General features: G+C 44.0%; 4 protein-coding genes across 5 annotated transcripts; 2 read left to right on the top strand and 2 right to left on the bottom strand.

Moving 5' to 3' along the window:
• LOC135337130 (uncharacterized) lies at positions 1-5,804 on the top strand. The gene is made up of 2 exons (XM_064533040.1): positions 1-304; positions 1,168-5,804. The coding sequence occupies exon 2, from the start codon at positions 1,181-1,183 to the stop codon at positions 5,633-5,635; it is 4,455 nt and encodes a 1,484-aa protein (XP_064389110.1). The 5' UTR covers positions 1-304; positions 1,168-1,180; the 3' UTR covers positions 5,636-5,804.
• An 81-nt stretch (positions 5,805-5,885) lies between these two features.
• LOC135337133 (bone morphogenetic protein receptor type-1B-like) lies at positions 5,886-11,901 on the bottom strand. The gene is made up of 9 exons (XM_064533043.1): positions 11,628-11,901; positions 9,072-9,151; positions 8,806-8,953; positions 8,340-8,573; positions 8,019-8,242; positions 7,134-7,431; positions 6,782-6,994; positions 6,547-6,683; positions 5,886-6,215 (listed from the first exon to the last, which is right to left on the bottom strand). Exons 1-9 carry the CDS (start codon positions 11,704-11,706, stop codon positions 6,042-6,044), a joined length of 1,587 nt encoding a protein of 528 aa, XP_064389113.1. The 5' UTR covers positions 11,707-11,901; the 3' UTR covers positions 5,886-6,041.
• A 150-nt stretch (positions 11,902-12,051) lies between these two features.
• LOC135337134 (LIM domain-binding protein 3-like) lies at positions 12,052-16,565 on the bottom strand. The gene is made up of 12 exons (XM_064533044.1): positions 16,455-16,565; positions 16,209-16,317; positions 15,414-15,565; positions 15,041-15,232; positions 14,709-14,807; positions 14,533-14,615; positions 14,328-14,453; positions 14,180-14,237; positions 13,394-13,571; positions 12,994-13,072; positions 12,621-12,781; positions 12,052-12,268 (listed from the first exon to the last, which is right to left on the bottom strand). Exons 2-12 carry the CDS (start codon positions 16,302-16,304, stop codon positions 12,194-12,196), a joined length of 1,299 nt encoding a protein of 432 aa, XP_064389114.1. The 5' UTR covers positions 16,305-16,317; positions 16,455-16,565; the 3' UTR covers positions 12,052-12,193.
• Positions 16,566-16,653: 88 nt separating this feature from the next.
• Positions 16,654-23,326, top strand: LOC135337131 (uncharacterized). Of its 2 annotated transcripts, none has more exons than XM_064533042.1 (19): positions 16,654-16,800; positions 17,097-17,208; positions 17,428-17,595; positions 17,670-17,734; positions 17,897-18,328; positions 18,483-18,937; positions 18,989-19,058; positions 19,402-19,899; positions 19,950-20,126; positions 20,177-20,308; positions 20,369-20,585; positions 20,765-20,896; positions 21,319-21,560; positions 21,677-21,850; positions 21,941-22,048; positions 22,231-22,298; positions 22,347-22,448; positions 22,510-22,564; positions 23,150-23,326. In XM_064533042.1, the coding sequence occupies exons 1-19, from the start codon at positions 16,777-16,779 to the stop codon at positions 23,216-23,218; spliced, it is 3,300 nt and encodes a 1,099-aa protein (XP_064389112.1). In that variant the 5' UTR covers positions 16,654-16,776; the 3' UTR covers positions 23,219-23,326. The 2 variants fall into 2 exon arrangements, with proteins under 2 accessions (XP_064389112.1, XP_064389111.1); XM_064533041.1 differs by having other exon boundaries at positions 17,897-18,337.
• Positions 23,327-23,536: the final 210 nt, after the last annotated feature.

The raw sequence follows: 23,536 nt of genomic DNA, 5'->3' as shown, positions 1-23,536 counted from the left end.
TGAACTCTGCTCTTTTGCTATTGCATGCCTTCTCTTCTTTTATACGCCCTTGAGAAATTTCTGCAGCCCAAAAATTCTTCGAATTCTGTGAATGAATGAGTAAACGCAGAAATGTTATCCATAGAAGGTATTTTTACAGCTATTTGCAATTTCTAGCTATAGTACAGTTTATAACTGTCTGCATGGCCTGTGGAAGACACCTATAGATCTATATAGTCCTATACCTCTCTACTCCACTGCTGTATTCACATGTGTGTGTGAGACTGTGTCTTGTAAGCTGAAAAGAAAATTATATATCCATTAGGTAAGTTAACACTGCAAACTTGTGTAATTGAGCCTTATCAATTAAATATTGCTGGTGACTATTATCTTGTTCCACGTGTCTAGATCTATAGACAACTATAGTATAGGGTGTAAGAGGGTATTATGAGACATCTAAATGTGTCTGACCCCCTGCATGTCTTGCAGTAATCTTGAGGGAGCTAAATAGCCTGTTCACTAACTACTATGGTCAATAGGCTTTGCATGCAAGCAAAAATATAAATAAAAAATAGTGACAGTACTTTGTTTTCAACTAATGCTAGCATTTAGTGTTCAAAGTGGTTTAGGTATTATGAGACACCATTGCTAATTTTAACGCTAATTGGCTACTCCTAACAGCATATCTGAAGCCTTCTTATATAAAATATACACAGTAAAAACACATTCGTTTACAGTAACATAAATGAAACGCATCTTTTGAAATTTCATGTAGAAATACACTAAATTACGATGATGCATCTCATATAACATAATTATGTATTTTTGCTGTGTAGCGATTAGTTACTCTTGTTTTAACAGATACCTAGTGAATTTTACTACAAAACATTTGCCCTATTAAAATTGTTTTTTCCAATTAAATTCGGACTTAAACAAACTATTGTGGTATCTCTGTCAACACAGCATCCAACTCCAAATTTGTTTTGGAAAAAATACTATGGAGTGGTAGTGCTATTACTATAATTAAATGCCGACAGAATAGCTGAAGCATTCCTGCAGCTGTCTCATAATTGGTTTCATCTCATAATACCTTATTCTACTCTATACCCGCTTTAAGTTTTGATATCAATATAGAAGCAGCAATAGTACTATATAGTTCTGCAATTAAATATACTTGTAATCATATAGTATCGGAGAGAACATGCACTGCACCTGGTTGGTGCTGCTACTGACCCTAGCTACTGTTACCAGGAGTGAGTACTATCACATTGTGCCAGTGGATTCAACCGACTTGTGTCATGACTATCAAAATAAAACTTGTTTCACTCTCGAGCAGCTTGTTCAAACAGCCCTGTTATCTGGTGGAGACAATCTCACCTTGAGCTTTCTACCTGGAGATCATTTATTGAGTGAAATCCTTTACATTTGTAATTTTGGAGAGGTGATTATTGCTGGCCAAAATGCCACCATCAATTTGAACAATTCTGGTAGAGTGCTGTTATCCAATATCAGTGCATTGAGTATCGAAGGTTTGCATTTCACTGGAGCAGGTGATGAAAGTAGTTCAGGCTACATGAACATTTCTCAAGAATTATTTATCGCTGAATGCTATTTGGTAGACTTGAAATTGCTAAAGTTGGAAGCTTGTACACTCTGGATCACTCGTACGGTAACTGTGACGATTGAACAAGTTCTCTTTGTGAACAACACTAGCACTTACAGAGCATTATATGTTGAGGCTGATAATGTGTACATTGAAAAGAGTGACTTCTTCAGTAACAATGGCGGTGCAGTGAACATTGAATCAAATCAAATTGTTATTAATGGTTCAAGGTTCGATTCCAATACTGCTGTATGTGGTGGAGCAGTGTTTGTGGCCTCTGCAAGTGTGACTATCAGTTGGTGCAACTTTACAAATAATAGCGCTTATCATAATGGTGGAGCGATTAGATCTATGACCTACGAAAGTAACTTGTTCATTTCCAACTGTGCGCTACTAAACAATAATGCTATCATTGACGGTGGAGCAATTAGTATCTGGTTTGGGAGTGTCTCAATCTCCGACAGTGAGCTAGCGTACAACAGTGCTGCTGAATCTGGTGGAGCAATTAATATCTGGTTAGGGGGTGTCTCAATCTCCGACAGTGAGCTAGCGTACAACAGTGCTGAGAGAGCAGGTGGAGCGATTTCGATTTTGAGTGGAGAGTTACTAATATCCGATAGCGAGCTAACAAACAACAAGGCTGCAGTCTCTGGTGGAGCGATTGGACTTTACAGAGTTAATGCATCTATCATGAGCTGTAATATAACGGACAATGAAGCTGTAGTTGGTAATGGAGGAACTAGCGCTGGTGGAGCGATTTTGGCATTGATTGGAACTATATCTATCTCCAAAGTCATGATTAAAAATAACAGTGCTGATTTTGGTGGAGTAATTTCTGTTGCTGATGTGCCTGTTATCATTTCCGACTGTGTGCTCACCAACAACAGAGCCACCAAACAAGATGGAGTGATTGCGGTTGTTATCTCAACTTTGATAATTACTAATACAAGCATATTTGACAATTTAGAGGGTGAAAATATCATTTACGCAGTGCATTCTAACTTGTCATTTATAGGAGTTAACACCGTTAGCAATAATATAAACCCTGTGTATGCTCTAAGCAGTCGAGTGGAGTTCAATGGACCCACAACTCTCAGTAACAATCGTGGTGTGCAGGGTGGAGCCATCAGAGCAGTCCAGAGTCAAATCTATATCAATGCAGAAGGAGTGGTCATTTCTAACAATACTGCTACCTTTGGAGGAGGTGTGTTTCTGAGAGAGAGTACACTCTCTATTCACTATCCAATAGAGATATCCCATAACACAGCACAAAATGGTGGTGGGATTTATGCATACTCAAGCGAAATTGAATTTGATTCGAAGGTTACTACTGGTTGTATATTTAATCATCAGTTTGTCCTGTGTACATGTAGTGACATGGAACCTGTACTGTTTGTGAGTATTATAGATCGAAATGATGCTCAAAATGGAGGAGGTATTTATGCAGTCGCTTCAAACATCAAGGCCTTTTCTCACGCTCACGTCCACATCAAGTCAAACTCAGCAAACAATAGCGGAGGTGGAATTTATTTACGACAAAGTTCTAAGATACATATTCTGAAACAGGACGTGGAGCTAGAGCTTGGTAAAACGCTGGTCATACTAGAAATCTACAGTAACACGGCTCAATATGGAGGGGGGATATTTGTGGCAGACAGTACTGAGAGTGGTGTGTGTAGAGGAGAGGATGTAACTACTGCAGGAGATCTGCCACAAACAGAGTGCTTCATTCAAACTATAGATCTCTATGGTTTTGATAACAATTCTATTAAGGGTGTGATACCTTTGATCCAAGCTTTCTTTTCTTTATTAATGACTGGATTTAATGAAGAAGTTAAATGTTTGAACAGTGCAATCAATAATCGCAACACTTTTCTGACAAACAACACAGCTACCCAGTCAGGAGCAGATATTTACGGAGGTCTTTTGGACAGGTGTACGGTGGATGTATCAGCCGAACTCTCTTCATCAGACAATGGATTTGAGTACTTGAACAATACTGTGCATTATTCATGGATAGCTTCAAAGGCTGTCAGAGTGAAGTTGTGTAACACCACCAAGCAGACCATTTCTGTTAGAAAAGGACAAGCATTCACAATCAGTGTTATGGCTGTAGACCAAGCTGGAAATCCAATGAATAATGCCAAAATTCACAGTTCTGTTATCACTGAGAGCAGTAGAGTTGATCGTCTCAAAGAAGGACAAGCACAGCAAGAAGTTGGCAATCAGTGCACAGAATTAGAGTACAATGTATTCTCACAAGACAGCTCTGCTCAAGTGGAACTCTATGCTGATGGTCCATGCAACAATTTGGGAATTTCAAGACAAATTCTAAACATTTCTTTTCTAAAGTGTGAATGCCCTATTGGACTCAAGCCAATCATGTCCTCAATTGAGTGCAAGTGTGACTGTGATCCAGTCTTGCAACAAGAATATCAAATAACAAACTGTTCTGAGGATAATGGGACCATAAAATTGGAAAGCAATAACAACATATGGATAGGAGTGACTAATACCACTAACGGAAGTGGGTATGTTGTTAGTAACTGTACATTTGACTATTGTGTACTAAAACCAGTCAACATCAGTCTAAGCAACCCTGACAAACAGTGTGCCTACAATCGAAGTGGTGTCTTGTGTGGAGAATGTGAATCAGGACTGAGTCTTGTGTTAGGTACTTCACGATGTGAACTCTGCTCAAACACTTACCTTCTCCTGCTAGTCCCGTTTGCCCTGGCAGGCATAGTACTAGTTGTATTCATTCTCGTTTTCAACATTACCGTAGCAACAGGCACTATCCATGGGCTGATCTTCTACACTAATGTATTAGCTGCAAATCAGTCGATTTTCATACCTTTTCATAACCCTTTGACAGTTTTCATATCGTGGGTAAATCTTGACTTAGGTATTGAGACATGCTTTTATGATAGAATGAACTCTCAAGCAAAAGTGCTCCTTCAGATTGTCTTTCCTGCTTACCTGTTTCTTTTGATGTTCTTAATAATCATTTTAAGCAAGTACTTTGACTCATTTTCAAAGCTCCTCTCCAACAGGAACCCAGTTGCTGCCCTAGGCACACTCGTCCTACTCTCTTATTCCAAACTCTTACGGTTTATCATTGCTGCACTGCAATACAGGGTCTTGTATTATCCTGATGGTGCAACCAAGGTGTTGGATTTTCCCAACAATTCAAGTGATATAGTTTGGATGTATGACGGCAATGTGCAATATTTCACTCCCGGTCACGTCCCTCGGTTTGTTTTTGCCGCCATAATCCTCATTTCTGGTATATTGTTCACTGTAGTGCTCTTGTTTGGACAATGGCTTCCTCGCTGTTCAAAATGGAAGCTCATGAAATGGACTAAGAACACATACTACAATGGCTTCATGGATGCATACCATGCTCCATTCACTCCCAAGCATCGCTACTGGGTGGGACTGCTCCTATTTTCTTTGATCGCTCATAATCTAATAACAGCCTTTTTGGCTTTGGACACTTCTCTCCCCGTACTATCAGCTGGATCTATAACTGTTGGACTTAATATTTTCAAATCACAGAATTATCCAGTGTACAAAATACGATTCAATGATTTACTGGAAACACTCTTTTTCCTCAATCTTGCAATTCTAGCGTATGGTACCCTCTACATAGGAAGCATCAATGGGAATCAAGTCATAATATCCAACATTTCAATGGCAGTGGCTTTTATTTTGTTTGTGGTGATAGTCTGCTACCATTGTTACGAGTACATTTTGAAAACAGTTCCTGTTCTGCAAAATGCACTCAAACTGAGAAAACTGATTCCACGAGTTCGCAAACTGGAAAAGTACGAAATGGAGAACGAAACCTGGACAAACGCGGACAGATACACTGATGAAGCCATGGAAGAATCTGACCCTGATCATTCGCTGGACCAGCTGAGAGAGCCTGCCCTGGACGTACTAACCCCCCTCACCACGGAGGACTACAGACCAGCCCCTCCCCCTCCTCAAGCTACAGCTGACAATGCACCCAAAGTCACGCACACTGTCATCGATGTCGTGAAACAGTAACAGTAACATAATTATAGATGCACAATGACTTTAATTTTGTGGACTAGATTCAGTTACTTGTAACGACTTTGCTAGTTAACATAGCTTTGTGTATTGGAGCCTCTGCTCCACTGTCTTTGTTGTACTTATAGTATTTACAGTCTATAGAATGTTAATTGAATCAAATTAATCTTAAACTGTTGCACGCTGCTTGGTGCATGAACTCAGGGATACCTTCTTGGTATTTGAGTGGGTCAGCCCTACTTCCCCATTTTGTTTTTACACTTGTAATTATAGTGTAGTGAAATGTAATATTGATGCGGGGACAAAAATAATTGAATGATTCTGACACAAAAAGCAGTAAAAAACGATGATGATATTTGCAGCACCCCTTGTTGTTATTATGTACAAGAGTTTGTCATAATTCCTAGGAAGTCATTTGCTTATACACTGTTTGTCCATTCTTGTCAACTGATACTTGCCATTTAATGGTTGGTAATAGCGTTGTTTGCAGTGTCTCCTTGAGTTGTTGTGTGGTTGGTCTTTGTGAGGGAGAAGAGCTCCAGCACTCGTCAATGGTGGCCAGAACCAGTCGTATGTTCTGTGGTGTGTGTGGGCGTGTGGTGTGTGGGCGTGAGTATGTGGGGGGACATTGTATAAGAGCTAAACGAAATGTCGTTGAATGTTAAATCAAACGCTCTAAACTCTGGCTCTAGAAATAGCTAGCCTTAAATTCCCTTTTGTTAAATTGACCAATCACAGAACTTGTATCTAAGCACACCATTGGAAAGATAATTCTGAGAGCTATTGAATGCATAATATAGTTTTGACATTGGACAATCTGAACACAAATTACGGGCTCTCAAAGATAGCTATACCAAAACGAACGCTATATATATACAGAAATATATGAACTTAATATAATTGGTCACCTCATCTCTAGAGCATTGCTCTGGTAGAGGCGGTCTCTTTCCCTCCTCACAAACTATTCTCATCATATTGTCTCTAGTAGGTGTGGCTTCAGAGTCCAAGAGGTCAGAGTACGGTAGAGAGTGCACACTGTCCTCACCTGCACAAAATACAATAAACAATCCACAAATGTAAATTTTAGCGGGGAGAGAGTGGGATACAGTTTCTCTACATTCACAGAGCGTCCCGTCCCCTCACCTTGCACTAGGCAGCAATTGGCCACCTCCCATAGTATGAGTCCGAGGGAGTACACGTCTCCACTCTTTAAACCCTCGAACCCAGCGTCAGTAGTAGTAGCGGCTAATGCTTCTGGTGGGCGGTATCTCATGTCTGAGTGGGCAGTGTGACCACACCCACTGACACACCCACTCTGAGTCACTGACAAGGCAAAGTCACTCAGACAACATGAACCTGCAGAAGACGGAGAAGAAAAAAGTGTTGGGTAAAGATCATTAATGAATAAGCATATAAAATGCACATAGCTTCCCCAATGAATTTGAAGGATATTATTCAAGCACAAAAAATGCACATAGCTACAATTATAGATCACCTGACTTGTCCACGTAGACATTTTGACTGGTTAGGTTGCAGTGTGCAATGGATGGCTTCACCACCACCCCACCTCTGCTCTCCTGAGCTAGCACACTGTGCAAGTACTCCACTCCAGACACAAGAGAGCTAATCAACAGCAGAGCCTCTGATATCTCCAGTGTGCTTTTAACGAGGTGCTCCCTGAGGGTGCCCCTGGGGTGATACTCACTAATGAGGTAGAGATAGTTAACTGATTTCTTGAATACAGTGTCTGCAGCAATGAAGCTCAATATACTGTCATGTCTCATCAGTGGAAGCTGCTCGTGTGTGTGTGTGGGTGGTGTGGTGTGTGTGTGGTGTGGTGTGGGTGGTGTGTGATTGCAAGTGTAGGGGTGGGCAACAGCTAGCACATTTGGGTCTCTGCTTTGGTAAAAAGCAATGGATTTCAAACCATCATAAATCTTCACGAGTAATTATGCTAAAACACTCTAAGAACTACATATACCTATAGCTACTGAATCTCAAGACTGTATACGTAATAAGCATACCTGTAACCATGGTTACGATCACCATGCATACCTGTAACCATGGTTACGATCACCATGCATTCCATGCCCTAACCAGGCTACTAGCTACACACTGCTACTAACCTGCAGTATGGTAGACTCACACTGCTACTAACCTGCAGTATGGTAGACTCACACTGCTACTAACCTGCAGTATGGTAGACTCACACTGCTACTAACCTGCAGTATGGTAGACTCACACTGCTACTAACCTGCAGTATGGTAGACTCACACTGCTACTAACCTGCAGTATGGTAGACTCACACTGCTACTAACCTGCAGTATGGTAGACTCATACTGCTATACTAACCTGCAGTATGGTAGACTGCTATACTAACCTGCAGTATGGTAGACTCATTAGTCCAGAAGTGTTGATGCTTGACAGGGAACACGGTTACAGCCACTCTGTCCTCCCGCCATCGCCCAATATATCGACTACTAAACCCTCCCTTTGTCAGGTACTTCTCTAGCATTGTCTGTTGTGCTATAGAGCGTTGGACAAGCGGTGACAAGGGATCACCATAAAACATGGCCGCCTTTATGAGTGATCCTATACTCTCACCTGCACAGCAAAGGAGGGATATTAATCATCACTGATCTAAGCACCAAACAGTTTGAAACCGGACGTTATAATTAATATAATGATGCAGTTGACTTACTCTGTGGAAGAATGGCACGACAGTTGTTGTTAGTGTGTGCCGTACAGCGGACCTCGGGAGTGGGTGTGGCTTCAATGGTGGAAACAGGATGTTGTGTCTTTCTTTTTTGCCTCCGGTATAAGATACAACAGAGGGCGGCCACTACTAGAGATGCAATTACAATAGTACCTACGACAACCACCCCAATTACAACACCCAATAGAATAGCGTTGTCAGGCATTTCAGTGGCTTCTTCTGTACGTGTGTGTGTGTGTGTGGGCGGGACATACAATAAAATAGTTGTATAATTATAAGTAATTAGGGGGAGGGCCCTTTAATTACACAAGGGGCCCCCCAATTTGTCTGGCTCGCTTTGGTGGTGTCATGCAAGCATTCCTTAAGAATAAAGACTCTATAAATATTACTGAGAATTGAATGATATTCATAATCTTCTTTGATCTTCATAATCTTCTTTGATCTTCATTACCTTCATTTCTTAAGAATCGTTGATTTCCAGCACTTCTGACTAGGTTACAATGGTTGTTATGGCAACACTGAACGCTTGAATCTGATTGGTCGCACATTAGTGATGCTAGACTCGCAGGCAGACAACCCGTGATTAAATGATTGGAAACCTGTCAAAATGTTGAGATATATAATAAGTATTTGCACAACACACACACACAATGAACTATAAACACACGTTGTTGTATAAACAGTGTACACAACATTATTGTGTGTGTGAGCTCTCACAGTTGATGATGTGAAGCAAGCACCATCCTGTACGGTGCAGTAGGTAGTGTCCTTGCAGCCAGTGCAGTGACACTCTAGGCCTGTGTGTGTGTGTGTGTGTGTGTGTGTGTGTGTGTGTATGTGTGTGTGTTGGGCGTTGAATATCAATAGTGCCAACAAACCAATAGTCTTGATACCCAGCCAAACAGTCCACTAGCTGCTATATATAGTGAGTGAGACTGTCTGGCTGGTAGGAGGTTTAGAGTTCACATGTAAGCAAACAAATATGAGGATATGATGATGACGTATGTGGGTGGTGAGCTTTGACTGGTAGCTAACTATAGCACATGCACACAAGACTAGTGTCTGTAAGAGTGGGCGTACAATGGGAAGCCAGACAAAACACAACCACTTGAAGCTACTAGCACCATTCAACTATGCCTGCAAGACAGGCTGGCAGGCTATAGGCACCCTGGTAGCAAGACAGGCTGGCAGGCTATAGGCACCCTGGTAGCAAGACAGGCTGGCAGGCTATAGGCACCCTGGTAGCAAGACAGGCTGGCAGGCTGTAGGCACCCTGGTAGCAAGACAGGTGGACAGGCTTGGCCCTGTGTCTATGTACCCTCTAAAGTGCTAGTAGACACTACACTGAAATATGTACAATATTCTAAGAAATTCCAGCCATGTCCTTATCAATACCAACTCATCAGTCAGTCCAATAGCAACTTCTCTGGAAGGTATGCAAAAGTGAGGGAAATGAAAGAGGAAATGACATGCGTAGGACTCGAGCTGCATGCTCCATGCTGGCTAGACACATGGCAGGGCCGTAACTTGATTATACTCTGGAGCAAATTCCAGCTCTACACATTTGTACAGTAGATATCATAATAATTGCAGTTATTAGATATCCAAAGCATTTAAATTGGTGGATAGGTACACATTGCTACAAATTATCAGCAGTCGAAATATTGCCCAAACTGACGCGTGTGTAATTGGCTTCCCAGAGCCCTCCCCCAAATCAATGCTCTCATATACACTATGTCAGGATAATCATGGCACTAGCACTAGAGCTTGTATTGCATTAATTAATTAAACCATTCAGTGGAAGTAAAGCCACACTGTGTTTCACACTATTTAACAACGCCATTCACAGCTATAGGGAGATGGTTGAAGTAAGGTGATTCATAGATTGACTGTAAGGTAAGGTGATTCATATACCAAGGCTGTGATTGAGAAGCTATATAATGGAGCTAGGAATGCCAGACAGACTGACTGACTGGGCAGGGTGGTTGAGGCAGAAGATTAACTATTACACCACCACCCTAATGGCTTTAGGGCTCATAATTAGGGCGCAGATCCACCGTGCTTATGAGTCTAGAATAACAATGTGTTGCTTAACGAGAAACCTCCATACACATACATATTGGCATAATGGAGAGCTATAGACTCTTGTCCAAGTCTCAGCTATAGAGAGCAGACCACAACACAAGAGGGACTTGCTTTGATCTCCTCTGTGAAGTGGTGTAGGTCCATCTGTACCCTGAGCCACATCTAGCAAGCACACATCAGCCACATCTATATAGGCTGATCTATCTATCACCCCCAGCCACATCTATGCTATCATACTGCTATAGGGGTGCATGGGCTTCCCATGCAAGATCAGCTCAGGCAGTTCAAACAAACCACAGCACACACTTCACTACAAACAGACCCCCTCCCAAGGTAGGACCAACCACACACTTCACTACAAACAGACCCCCCCCCACTTATAAGACCCCCTCCCAAGGTAAGCAGCTAGGGCGAACATTAATTTTATAACTTCACAATTAATTACTGTTGGGGTGAAATTAGACAACACTGGTTAAGTTACAAAGGTGTAAATACAATACCATAAATCAACATTTGATAGTGTACCCACTGAGCTAGCGTCGCACAGACTGAGCTAGTGTATCCACTGAGCTAGCGTCGCACAGACTGAGCTAGTGTATCCACTGAGCTAGCGTCGCACAGACTAAGCTAGTGTATCCACTGAGCTAGCGTTGCACAGACTGAGCTAGCGTCGTACAGACTGAACTAGTGTATCCACTGAGCTAGCGTCACACAGACTGAGCTAGTGTATCCACTGAGCTAGCGTCACACAGACTGAGCTAGTGTATCCACTGAGCTAGCGTTGCACAGACTGAGCTAGCATCGCACACTATTTGGTCCCGTGCACCAGGCCATGCAGGACCTCTTGCGTGTGTAGGATATGGACAATGAGAGGATACATTCATTCACTTTAAAGGAAACCATGTACACTAGAAATGAATGAGCTTTGGACAATACAAAACGAAATAGATGATTCGCCATCAATATGCAATGTCAACTGAAGCAATTATCACATGTACCATTATTATATTATCGGTACCTCTATTTGCCCAACATTTGTATACATTGCATTCAAGAAACAAGTGGCTAATACAATAACAAAATAATCAGTAATACATAGAGTAGTCTATAGCTACTGCAATTCACCAGAAGACATTATGAGGCAGGGACTAATGACCATGTACGATACCATCATGTACACACACTTACTTGCTGCTGCAGCAGGATTGTGTTGAGGCAGACAGATGAGTAGTGCTGCACAGAGTAGGGCAGTAGTGATGGTCTCCATGATGTGAACTGATGATGGCAGCTAGCTCAGACTATTAATGCCATTAGAGGTGAGCAGCATATATATACACACTAGTGGTGGTAGCTCTGCTATAGACTAGTGGAGATGTTCTGAGATCAACAGTTGCAGCCAGTGTGGCGGGATGCTGGCGGAGTCGCCCTGGCTGGACACGGTCTGTGTGTACTGTCACACTGCAGACACACAGGAGCATTCCGATCATTCTAGCCACGCGCTTGAGTATATTCATAGCAGCTAGCTAGCCCAATATATTGCAGCCAATCACAACAGTCCATTATTCATGCAAGCCCAACCATGCAGCCATGCAGCCATTAGTAAGAAGAGCAATTTATGAATGCAAAAATGAATGGTATGGTATACAAATCTACTGAATTCAAAACAACACTATCATTAGAGTCTGATTAGAATGACGATGCTATAGCTAGCTACATGTATATACACTGTTTGTTTGATAGTTTGAGCACTTTCCTCAGGCACAACTCTTGCAGTAGGGTCGTCCCAACTTGGCAAAGAAAGTTGATCCTTCCAGAGGATTCTTACAACCCTGCATGAGGAGGATAACAGGGTGGGGGGTAATAGAGGCAGTGTGGGGGGTAATAGAGGCAGGGTGGGAGATAATAGAGGCAGGGTGGGGGTAATAGAGGCAGTGTGGGGGGTAATAGAGGCAGTGTGGGGGGTAATAGAGGCAGGGTGGGGGTAATAGAGGCAGTGTGGGGGGTAATAGGGGCAGGGTGGGGGTAATAGAGGCAGTGTGGGGGGTAATAGAGTCAGGGTGGGGGGTAATAGGACAAGCAACTGCTATACATGCATCGATTCTTTAGTGAGGTTTCAAGATACTTACACTAGACAAACTTCTCCAACTACTGACAAATAATTGAAGTTTTTATAGACCGTACCTCGCAGACAAAGCAGGCCGAGTGCCAAGTTCCCTCCAGAGCTTCTATCCAGAGCTCCCCTCCACCGATCTTGCCCCCACACCCACTGCACGTAGCACCATACAGAGAGCCAAAGCAGTCAGCACAGAAGAGCAGGTTGTTCTCCATATTGAACCCTTCTCCTGGACAAGGGGATATCATTGTAGTTACTACCAAATCAAGCTATAGCTTTATACACAACACTATAGCATCCATGTGGGGCAAACAACATTGATGATCATTACCACACAAGCACAATACATATGGTAAAGATCATCACATGTACAGCTACGATACCTATCATTACAAGATATAATTTATGCACGCGGTAAAGATCATCAGTTGTACTGCTCACCTTTGGACAGGTCAGTGCTACATCTGGAGCAAGTGAAGTGTTCCTGGTGCCAGTGCAACCCCACTGCACTCACACATGGCTAATAGGAGGGGGCGGGCGGTAATCACACACACACACACACACACACACACACACACACACACACACACACACACACACACACACACACACACACACACACACACACACACACACACACACACACACACACACACACACACACACACACACACACACACACACACACACACACACACACACACACACACACACACACACACACACACACACACACACACACACACACACACACACACACACACACACACACACACACACACACACACACACACACACACACACACACACACACACACACACACACACACACATTACTCACCCCGAGTATTTGCTTCTGACAGAAATGGCAGCTCTGGGCATTAGATGAATAGCAGTCCTCACAGATGATCTGGTCATCCTCAAACACAAAGGTGGTGTTCTGCAGAGTCTTGGAACAAGTAGAGCAAGTGAAGTGCTCTGGATGCCATACCCGCCCCATAGCACTAGCAAAGGGACCTCTGTGTGTGTGTGTGTGTGTGTGTGCTCTGGATGCCATACCCGCCCCATAGCACTAGCAAAGGGACCTCTGTGTGTGTGTGTGTGTGTGTGCTCTGGATGCCATACCCGCCCCATAGCACTAGCAAAGGGACCTCTGTGTGTGTGTGTGTGTGTGTGTGTGTGTGTGTGTGTGTGTGTGTATATGTGTGTGCTCTGGATGCCATACCCGCCCCATAGCACTAGCAAAAGGACCTCTGTGTGTGTGTGTGTGTGTGTGTGTGTGTGTGTGTGTGTGTGTGTGTGTGTGCTCTGGATGCCATACCCGCCCCATAGCACTAGCAAAGGGACCTCTGTGTGTGTGTGTGTGTGTGTGTGTGTGTGCTCTGGATGCCATACCCGTCCCATAGCACTAGCAAAGGGACCTCTGTGTGTGGGCGTGTGTGTGTGTGTGCATGGGCATATATTACTGTAACTTTTTGAACTACCCATTCGTATTTTAATATTCGTACAGCTCAGGATAGTAGTTTTAATTTTTGTATGCTGCTCTTCAGTACGAAATAATTATACGAAAATTCCACCGTACGAAAACAATCCGCTACACGGTAATTCGATAGTGACATGCTCTCACCTGATTGGCTCGTTGCAGCTCGCACACACTCCTTGACGCTGGACCACCTTACCAGGGGCTGCACAGAGGTCAGAGGTCAACACAACACAGACAGGTACACATGTAATTGCCAGACGTGTTTCATTTTTTAATTAATATTTAAACTCACTAGTTTGTCCGGTAGCGGCAGTGGTGGTGGGTGTGGTCGTGTGAGGGGGCGGAGGTTTGGGGATGGGAGACCCTTTAGGGACTTTGACTGTTGTCATGGTTACCTTGGACGGGGCATTACTAGGAGCTGCGGAAAATTTGATAATTTTAACAATTACTTTATTTACTTGATCAATAGTAGCAGCTCTAGCGCATGTGTAAGTTACCCTGAGGCCTTTCAGAGGTTTTCCTGACGTTTCCATCATCCAACACGACATTCTTCATGGCTTGTGTGGGTGGAGAGGTCCCACTGTGGAGGGGGGGTGTCAAGCAGTCACAGTGTCACTCATACGAACTAAACCACACAGCTATATCATACTAATCCACTGGCTGCCATGGTTACCTGAGCACGCTGGGAGTGGGGGTTTTGGTGACATGAATCCTCTTGAACGCTGGAGATTGTTGAGTGGAGCTGCCACCAGTGTCCAGGCCAGAGTCAGGGCTGAAGGGGTTAAACATATCATGTGATAGACCTCCCAGGACCAAAGGGGTTAAATATGACATGCGATAGACCTCCCTGCTTTTAAAAATTGGTGGATTTCGACTAATTAATCACAAAACTTGTATCTAAGCACATCATTGGAATGAAATTAAGCTATTGAATGCATCAAATAGTTTGAAATTGGACACTCCGTACACAAAGTACAGGCTCTACAAGATGCTGCTATGCCTTACACCACACTAGATGGCTGTGCCTTGGGTTCGGGTGATTTTGGGGTAGTGCTGAAACTAGCTGAGGAGATGGTGACTTGCTGCCGTACAGGACCTTTGGTTGTCGTGGGAACAGGGGGTGGTTTAGGACGGTCCCCGGCATCAGTTCCATCATGCCCAAACTTGGGTTCATTCTGAGGGCTGGCTGGAGGCTCCCTACATAAGGGGGGGGGGGTGGTGCTTATAGAGGTGGGCTTAACTACAGGGGGGGGGGGGTGCTTAACTAGAGGAGGTATTGTAGGACAAGTGATTCTCCATTGTAAATGAAGCATGTTATGCAGTCAAAACAGGACATATTTGTATCAAACAACACATGACAGTCCATCAGTGCTCTTACTTGGATAGAGTTAGTCTCAGGCTAGTTCCTGTGGTCTTAATGAGCATCATAGCATCAGAGTGATGGACTGACTCAGTTGACTCTCCATTGATGGCAGTGATGTAGTCCCCAAACCTTATACCTCCCTTGGCAGCCTTGCCTCCAGGGGTAATCTAGTATGCCCATATAAGGTAAAGATAGCATTGTTATCATGCCAGTCATACCCCCCACACAACAATGTACAGAATGTGTTGTCACTATTCAAACAAACACTTTCACTCTAGATCATTGCCGCCGTTCACAACACCCACACACACACACCCACACACCCACACGCACACACCCACACACCCACACACACACACCCACACCCACACAGCTATCATGATAATCTTGTTATTAGTGTACTTGTTGGCAGGTGTTGTTGAAACCAGTGACAGTGAAACTAGTACATGTAGCATATCAAGAAATAGTGACCACCAATGTATGTGCTCACTGCAACAAGTTAACGAATAGCCACGCACACGCAACATTAATACTCAGTTCATGGCCAAAAATGGCAGCCTAATAATGACTAGTACTGACAAAGAACTAGACTAGTTATAAGCCACACGCACACGCACACACACACACACCCACACACACGCACACACACACACACGCACACACACCCACACACACACACACACACGCACACACACCCACACCCACACACACACACACACACACACACTACGATGCATGCACTAACGTACGAATGTTTACTAAATATTGGGAAGAGCTGAATGATAATACAGTATTAGCGTGTGTGCTCACCTTGGAGACCTTCAGTGGAGACCTAAAGTCCTTCCCCCCGGACAGAGTGAATCCCCATGGACCACCACCCGACATTGCCAGCTCTCTTGTAGCCATCACAGGACACAGTCTACACAAGGCCAAGGTGAAGGAACATGTGCAATGGTGGATATGATACTATAACCAGCTAGTGCTATAACTTATAGCTGGATTTTATGAATCTATAACACACGGCTAACAAGAGCCTTACATACTATAATAGCTTACCTTTAGTGCAGTACAGACTAGCGCTCCAGAGCTTGTGTGTGTGATCGTGTGAAGCTTTCTCTGCGGTGATGATTGAGGGGGCGTTACAAACCGCATACCGGAAAAATTTCATTTCCGGTTGAGTTGTCACGAGGGCGACTATTAGTAAATCCATTGCTCTGTTATTCGAGACCACCCGCATCGCCTTGGAAACCTTTTACACGAGGAGCCCCGCCCCCCTTTCTCTCACTTGCAACTGAGCTGAGACAGCCGGCCACCTTCTTGATCTTGAGACCACCACAGCTAGCTAGCTACAGTACTGGTCTACTGTGTTTGTGCTGCTATGAAGAGTGCATCTTCTGTAGAAGTGAGACCCCACTCCAATATAACTAGTACACAGCTAGTCATGTACTGCATCAGCATGTAATATTATTTTATAATTATGTTAGTGTATTATGTGCTTGGCCGGCCATTGGGCATGGGGCATGGGGCATGGGGCATGGGGCATGGCGTGGTATGTATCTTATTATTATACGATTAGAGAGAGGCCAATTTATGGCCGTTCTCTTATTTAACACCAGGTCCCCTTCATTATTTGAGTATTATACGACCACTCTCTGGTTTGCGTGTGTCCATCACTTGACACTTGATTCCCCTCTGCAGAAGTTGTCCAGTACTAGCACTGACTTTGCTAGTCGAGTCAAGAACCTGATATCCAACAGTCCCCTAATCAAGAGAAGGAGATCGATGTCTCTACACTCTGCACCATTGTCAAGTGAGCTAGCCCCACTAATAACTATGATTCCCAGAGCTATCCAGTGGTGGCTGGATGTGTTCAATCCTATTCAGTACACAAATTTGGGTCTTTCATGTGGTAAACTAGAAGACCTCAGAGGTGATCCTTTCTATCAGAGGTGGTTAGTACATCCCTGACTATTACTGTGCATGTACCACTGTAAACTTTGTTACTTTGTTTGCCCCTCCCCTTTATTAGACAAGGTGTTTGGTGTCCCACTGGAGCTGCTGTGGAGAGGGGATGTCCCTTTCATTATACGCAAGATAGTGGGCCACATTGAGCAGAATGGTCTGGACACAGAGGGAATATATAGAATCAATGGAAACGCCAAAAATATTGAGAAGTTGAAGTCATTATTTGACAAAGGTATCTATAATTATTATACCAGCTACTGGACCAGTGTGTTGATGGACAGTGTGTTGAATGGTTTAATTGTCCAGTTGGTGATGCTAATTTTGAGGGAGAGGATATTCCGCCAATAGCAGGTCTCCTCAAGCTATTCTTGGTGAGGGCCATTGACCATCTGTACACCTACGTTGTATGCAACCCCCCCACACCCACCCCACACCACACACACACACACACACACACACACACACACACACACACACACACACACACACACACACACACACACACACACACACACACACACACACACATACAGAGAGAGCTACCAGATGCTGTGATCCCTGGCTCTAAGATGTCAGAGTTCCTCCACCTGCAACAGAGCTCTCCCAGTGAGCCCTCACCTGAAGCTATCTCTGCCCTCAAGGCTCTGATCCACACTCTCCCCCCTGCCAACTATGCAACTCTGAAATATCTAATACAGCATTTGGCTAACGTTGCTGCTCACAGAGATATGAATAAAATGACTCCGGTATCTTTGTCCATCGTTTTCGGGCCCAATATATTTCACTGTGGAGATGGGATTCAAGGTTTGCAACTGCAGGGATTTAGTAATTCAACAGTTTGTCGAATGGTGTTGTATCATGCTGTCTTGTTTGGAGGAGTGGAGGAAATAAAGATACACAAGAGGTCCTCCCCCATTAGACCACGACCATACTCTGAGCATGTTGCAGACAAGAAAACCCGACCAGTAAGTCATGTAAGTCACCCCCACCAGAACTTTGATCTGAGCATGTCATGTGATAGAGCTTGTCTAGAACTACAGAATGCATCTCTTAGTTGATCTAAACTGAAGTTATGAGGTAATTGCCAAAAGTAATAATTTTCCTTTCCTCTGGTTACAGGAACAAACTCTCTCACCAATCCGAACATTTGATTCGACCTCTGACCTCGAGCGTTCGTATTCTGAGAAAAGCATTGATGAAGCCATACTTGAGCGCACAATGTCCCCTGTTAGCCCTGCCCACCTACATGAGGGAAAATCCCCCTCTCAAGAGAATATTCCTGTCATCAACGAAGATTCCTCTTTCCAACGACAATACGCTAAACGAGGATTAAAGTACACACAACGCTCCTCAGAAGATGAACAGGTCAAAGGTCAATCCAGCGATAGTTCAGATGTCAGAATGCCCTCACCCATCGAAGGTCAAGGTTCACCATCTCACAGTAGATCAGTTTACAAGAGATCCCAAAACTCTGCAATGAGCATGCTCAGTAGCGACAATATGTCCGCCTCATTGCTGAGCAGTCTAGGGGACAGTCCCCATACCTCTCCCACCATCACACCGCGATCATCAAGGTACACTATATTCAAATATCACTAGCTAATAATATGATCATTTCTCTACAGAATGGTTGACACTGCAATAGAGCAATCAATACAACAGTACCTCTTCCAGCCTGGAGCCACCGCTGCACAGGTACACACGTTAGCTAGTGTATAGGCCTGGAGCCACTGCTGCACAGGTACACACGTTAGCTAGTGTATAGGCCTGGAGCCACCGCTGCACAGGTACACACGTTAGCTAGTGTATAGGCCTGGAGCCACCGCTGCACAGGTACACACGTTAGCTAGTGTATAGGCCTGGAGCCACCGCTGCACAGGTACACACGTTAGCTAGTGTATAGGCCTGGAGTAAGCCTCTGGCATTAGGTGTTTTCGTTTGCTACCATTTTGAGTATAGATTGTCCAATTTTAAAATGCATTCTGTAGCTCTTCTATAATTACAGATGGTGTGTTTACTTGTGTTGTCCTGTGTACAGACTCCTACTAAAGCTGACGTGTATGGTCTATTACTGCCAGAGAAATACCAACAACAACCCAGCCATCATATTGAACCAGTTGTGAAACGCCGTCGTACCTCAGACGTCAAGAAAATGCGCCACAGAAAGAGCTCCCTCTATAGTGACACTCCTCCACCAATGGCTGCCATGGAGGGCACTGCTGGCATGGAGGGCACTGCTGGCATGGAGGGCACTGCTGGCATGGAGGGTGCTGCTGGCATGGAGGGTGCTGCTGACCTAGAGGGTGCTGGTGACCTAGAGGTGCAGATACGCAGTGTCAGTCCAGAGCATTGTGTGGAGACAAGACAAGTACGTCTCTCAGAATTAGTGGCACGGTTTGAGAATGAGGGGGTGGATGGTGATGGAGTGGAGGGGGTAGATGGTGATGGAGTGGAGGGGGCGGTAGATATGAAGAAGTGGAAACCTTCTAACAAGGCGTTTGAAATGTTTGAAAAGAAAGGACTTGTGATTGCAATGGTGAGATATGACTCTACTGTGCCTCTTATTGATGTGCTCTGTCTGTGTAGGCTGGAGCTCCAAGAGTATCATTCGCTTCCACTACTACCACCATTAGTCCAAGCCCCTCCCCCTACACAAGCCCCACCCACCACACAGGTTACACCCACCAATCCAGCGGCACACTGGCTAGTGATGACCTCACAACTGTCTCCAAGCTTCTCTCCACTAGCACCAACGAAGATGAGGTGAGTATATTTAACGAAATTTTGTTTGATTAAATTTCTTATTTTTGTAGGATGTTTTCACATCTCCCGCCCACACCACACACCACACTGGCACACAAAGCACACCCTCCACATCTGATGACGTTTTCTTATCCGACAGTGGGAATCTAGATATTGTGAAGAGAGATGCAATGCTAGTACATGTGAGCCACCACCCACACACACCCCCACACACTCCCACACATACACCCACACACACACAGGCGAATCTGTCTCGGCCTAGGGGTCCGGCCAACAGACGCAGACCCTCACACTCACCGAGGCCTTCACTAGAAACCAACCAATCAGATTCCTCGCCCGTCCTAAAGGATGAGCTGCCGCTAGTATGGCCCTCGGAGAGGTCAAAGGTGACTGAGGGTTGGCATGATGACGTGGACTCGGGAGAGTTGAGTGTGCAGGAGATGACAGCAAGATTAAATGGTACAGTGGATTGCAGTGGACTTGCTTTTATTAGCAAACATTGGAAGATATCATACTTTTAGCCTATATATTCTAGGGAGAGTGTACAGAAAATGTTATAGCAAGTACACCCACCCCCCCCCCCCACACACACACACACACACACACACACACACACACACACACACACACACACACAGTTCTCAAACGTGAGGTTCGTGGCTTTGAGGCACAATTTTTCTCCACTCACCTTCGTAAGCCGATTGGAGATGAGAAAGGACCAATCAAATATCTGCTAGAGGAAGCATCTTTTCTCAGAAAGCAGCTCAAAGGTTAGTACCACGCCCCCCCCTCGTTTAATAATGGTTTGGAAACTCTTTCAGCTGCCATAACTTGAATTTCGTGGATCCAATTTCAACGATTTTACGATTTTCTGAAAGCTTAGAAAGAGACCTTTCAAATGGCATCATCAAAAATCATATTTGAGATATAAAAGTATTTGCCAATTTGGCGATACCATGGATTATACATGTAGCCCATGGTCCAAGGCCGAAAAATGACCCCAATAAAATTTACATCATTTGAAAGGTCTCCTTCAGAAAAATATCGTAATATTTTTGACTTTGTATCAACGGAATTCAAGTTTATTAACAGCCGTTTTGTGTAGCTATCTGGAGCCCATAATTTGTGTTCAGAGCTCTGGTAATGACTATTCCAATGGTGCGCTGTGTATACCATGTTCACTATTGTCCAGGTCTGCGAGAATTATCCAGGAGTGATCAACTGGACAATCCCGCCACTAGTGATGATACAAGACTAACCTCTCCTCCAAGTAGTACTAGCCAACCACAAGAGGAGTCTGTCACACTGACCCAACCCACCATTATCAGTGGCTCTGTGAATGAAGAGGATGCTAGACTGAAGGGAACTCTCAACAAGTTAATGAATGGTCTGGATAATAGGAGACAAGCTAACACAAGACCCGGGGACCTTTACGTGAGTAGAATGTACTCTCAATAATAATACCTACTAGCCTGATGCTACTATAATTATGAGTACAGCTTATGTGTATAATTATGTGGTCTCTCACACACGCCCACACACACGTACAGCTCATGAGTGTTGATCAGTTAGGTCAGGAGAAGCGTGATATTCAAAAAGCTCTGCTCCAGTTTGAGAAGGTGCACGGACGACCCTCCAGCCGCCATGACAAGGAGACCATGAGACCACTCTATGATAGATATAGACTAGTCAAGAAACTGACGAGTGCAGACCACAAGGGCAATGTAAGATCATAGTGTATATAGTGGTGCCTCATTAACTGCTTATGGAACTACTTCCATTCTCTAACATGTGTACTCCCCCCCCCACTATAGAGCCCCTCCCGCCATTCCCTGGGACCACTAGAGTCGACTACAGACACTCTACCATCAGTGACTCTGTTACACTCGGCCACTCTGAGTGGTCTACCCAACAGTGTGATGGTGAGGGCTAGTATCACTGTGTGTATGTGCGTGTGTGTGTGTGTGTGCGTGCGTGCGTGTGTGTGTGTGTGTGTGTGTGCGTGTGTGTGTGTGTGTGTGTGTGTGTGCGTGCGTGTGTGTGTGTGTGTGTGTGTGCGTGCGTGCGTGCGTGCGTGCGTTAGCATTGCTTGGGTGTATTGCAGGCACCAGGAGTGGAGGTCAGTCAGGTACAAGAAATATTGACTGACTCACAACTTAAGAAAGCTACAATGTAAGTTTCTCACTAATAATAATTATTGCAATTACTCTGTGTCTGCAGTGAAGAGCTGATTCAGCAAAACAAATTATTATTGGGGACTAAAAAAGAGCTACGAATTTTACTGAGGGAATTTGAGACTAAATATGAGACTGACAATGGACGGTAAGTGTATATTGAATGAGTATTATTATTATTATAGAGTGTGCATGTCTTGTGCTCCCAGGGCAGTGGTGAAGGAGGAGAGAGGAGGCATGCAGGAACACTACACTCAATACAAGGTATCATTATTATAGGATCGTGTGCGATACAGTGTAGCAGGTCATTTAACATGGTCAATTCCACTAAAATATTCTATCCTCCAAAATATACGCTAACTTCAGAAATTGAATTTGTGAACATTTAGACCCTCAAAATTACCCGCTAGACGGTACACACAGTCCTACTCATGTATTACTACACGGTACATACAGTGCTACTCATGTATTACTACACGGTACACACAGTGCTACTCATGTATTACTACACGGTACACAGAGTCCTACTCATGTATTACTACACGGTACACACAGTCCTACTCATGTATTACTACACGGTACACACAGTGCTACTCATGTATTACTACACGGTACATACAGTGCTACTCATGTATTACTACACGGTACACACAGTGCTACTCATGTATTACTACACGGTACACACAGTGCTACTCATGTATTACTACACGGTACATACAGTGCTACTCATGTATTACTACACGGTACACACAGTCCTACTCATGTATTACTACACGGTACACACAGTCCTACTCATGTATTACTACACGGTACATACAGTGCTACTCATGTATTATTCCCACTCTGCAGGATGTTAAAACCAAGCTCAAGATTGTTGCCGCTCAATTGAGCAAGAATTTGCCACAAAAGACAATCTAATATAACATTGTAATTATCTATTTCAGTATTTTTAACCCTTCTCAGTGTGTAGTTCATGTACAAGCAGTTTCTGTTATTATGCACGAGTAAAGTTAGTCTCATGAATCAGCCGCCGCCATTCCTTTAGAACACCGTCTGAGCACTCTTGATTTGGATATTTACGCATGGTAAACACTTCATACGTAGAAGCATAAGCAAGCCAAGCAGGGATCCTGGCCTGGGCACAGAGTTAGCACAACAAGCAATATGTGAGAGTTGATGTTGGCCAACCATGGTTTTAATTAATAGAGAGAGATGCTTTCGCTTGACACGCAAATA

Source organism: Halichondria panicea, chromosome 6 (assembly GCF_963675165.1).
Source record: "Halichondria panicea chromosome 6, odHalPani1.1, whole genome shotgun sequence".
Classification (NCBI taxonomy): Eukaryota; Metazoa; Porifera; class Demospongiae; order Suberitida; family Halichondriidae; genus Halichondria; species Halichondria panicea.
The sequence above is the reverse complement of the archived record's forward strand: the minus strand, read 5'-3'. Positions and strand labels throughout refer to the sequence as shown.

Bases quoted from the DNA above. Each gene is read 5' to 3' on its own strand.
- LOC135337131 (XM_064533041.1), top strand. From the start codon at position 16,777: ATGAAGAGTGCATCTTCTGTAGAA. The intron at 20,586-20,764 runs GTACAGTGGATT...ACACACACACAG, and splicing joins GATGACAGCAAGATTAAATG to TTCTCAAACGTGAGGTTCGT. The intron at 21,561-21,676 runs GTGAGTAGAATG...ACACACGTACAG, and splicing joins CAAGACCCGGGGACCTTTAC to CTCATGAGTGTTGATCAGTT.
- LOC135337133 (XM_064533043.1), bottom strand. From the start codon at position 11,706: ATGGAGACCATCACTACTGCCCTACTCTGTGCAGCACTACTCATCTGT. The intron at 8,243-8,339 runs GTAAGTCAACTG...TTTGCTGTGCAG, and splicing joins TCGTGCCATTCTTCCACAGA to GTGAGAGTATAGGATCACTC. The intron at 7,432-8,018 runs GTTAGTATAGCA...ACACACGAGCAG, and splicing joins ATGAGTCTACCATACTGCAG to CTTCCACTGATGAGACATGA.
- LOC135337134 (XM_064533044.1), bottom strand. From the start codon at position 16,304: ATGGCTACAAGAGAGCTGGCAATGTCGGGTGGTGGTCCATGGGGATTC. The intron at 14,616-14,708 runs GTAACCATGGCA...CCCCCTCCACAG, and splicing joins CCCACTCCCAGCGTGCTCAG to TGGGACCTCTCCACCCACAC. The intron at 12,782-12,993 runs GTGAGCAGTACA...CCCCTTGTCCAG, and splicing joins TAGCACTGACCTGTCCAAAG to GAGAAGGGTTCAATATGGAG.
- LOC135337130 (XM_064533040.1), top strand. From the start codon at position 1,181: ATGCACTGCACCTGGTTGGTGCTGCTACTGACCCTAGCTACTGTTACC.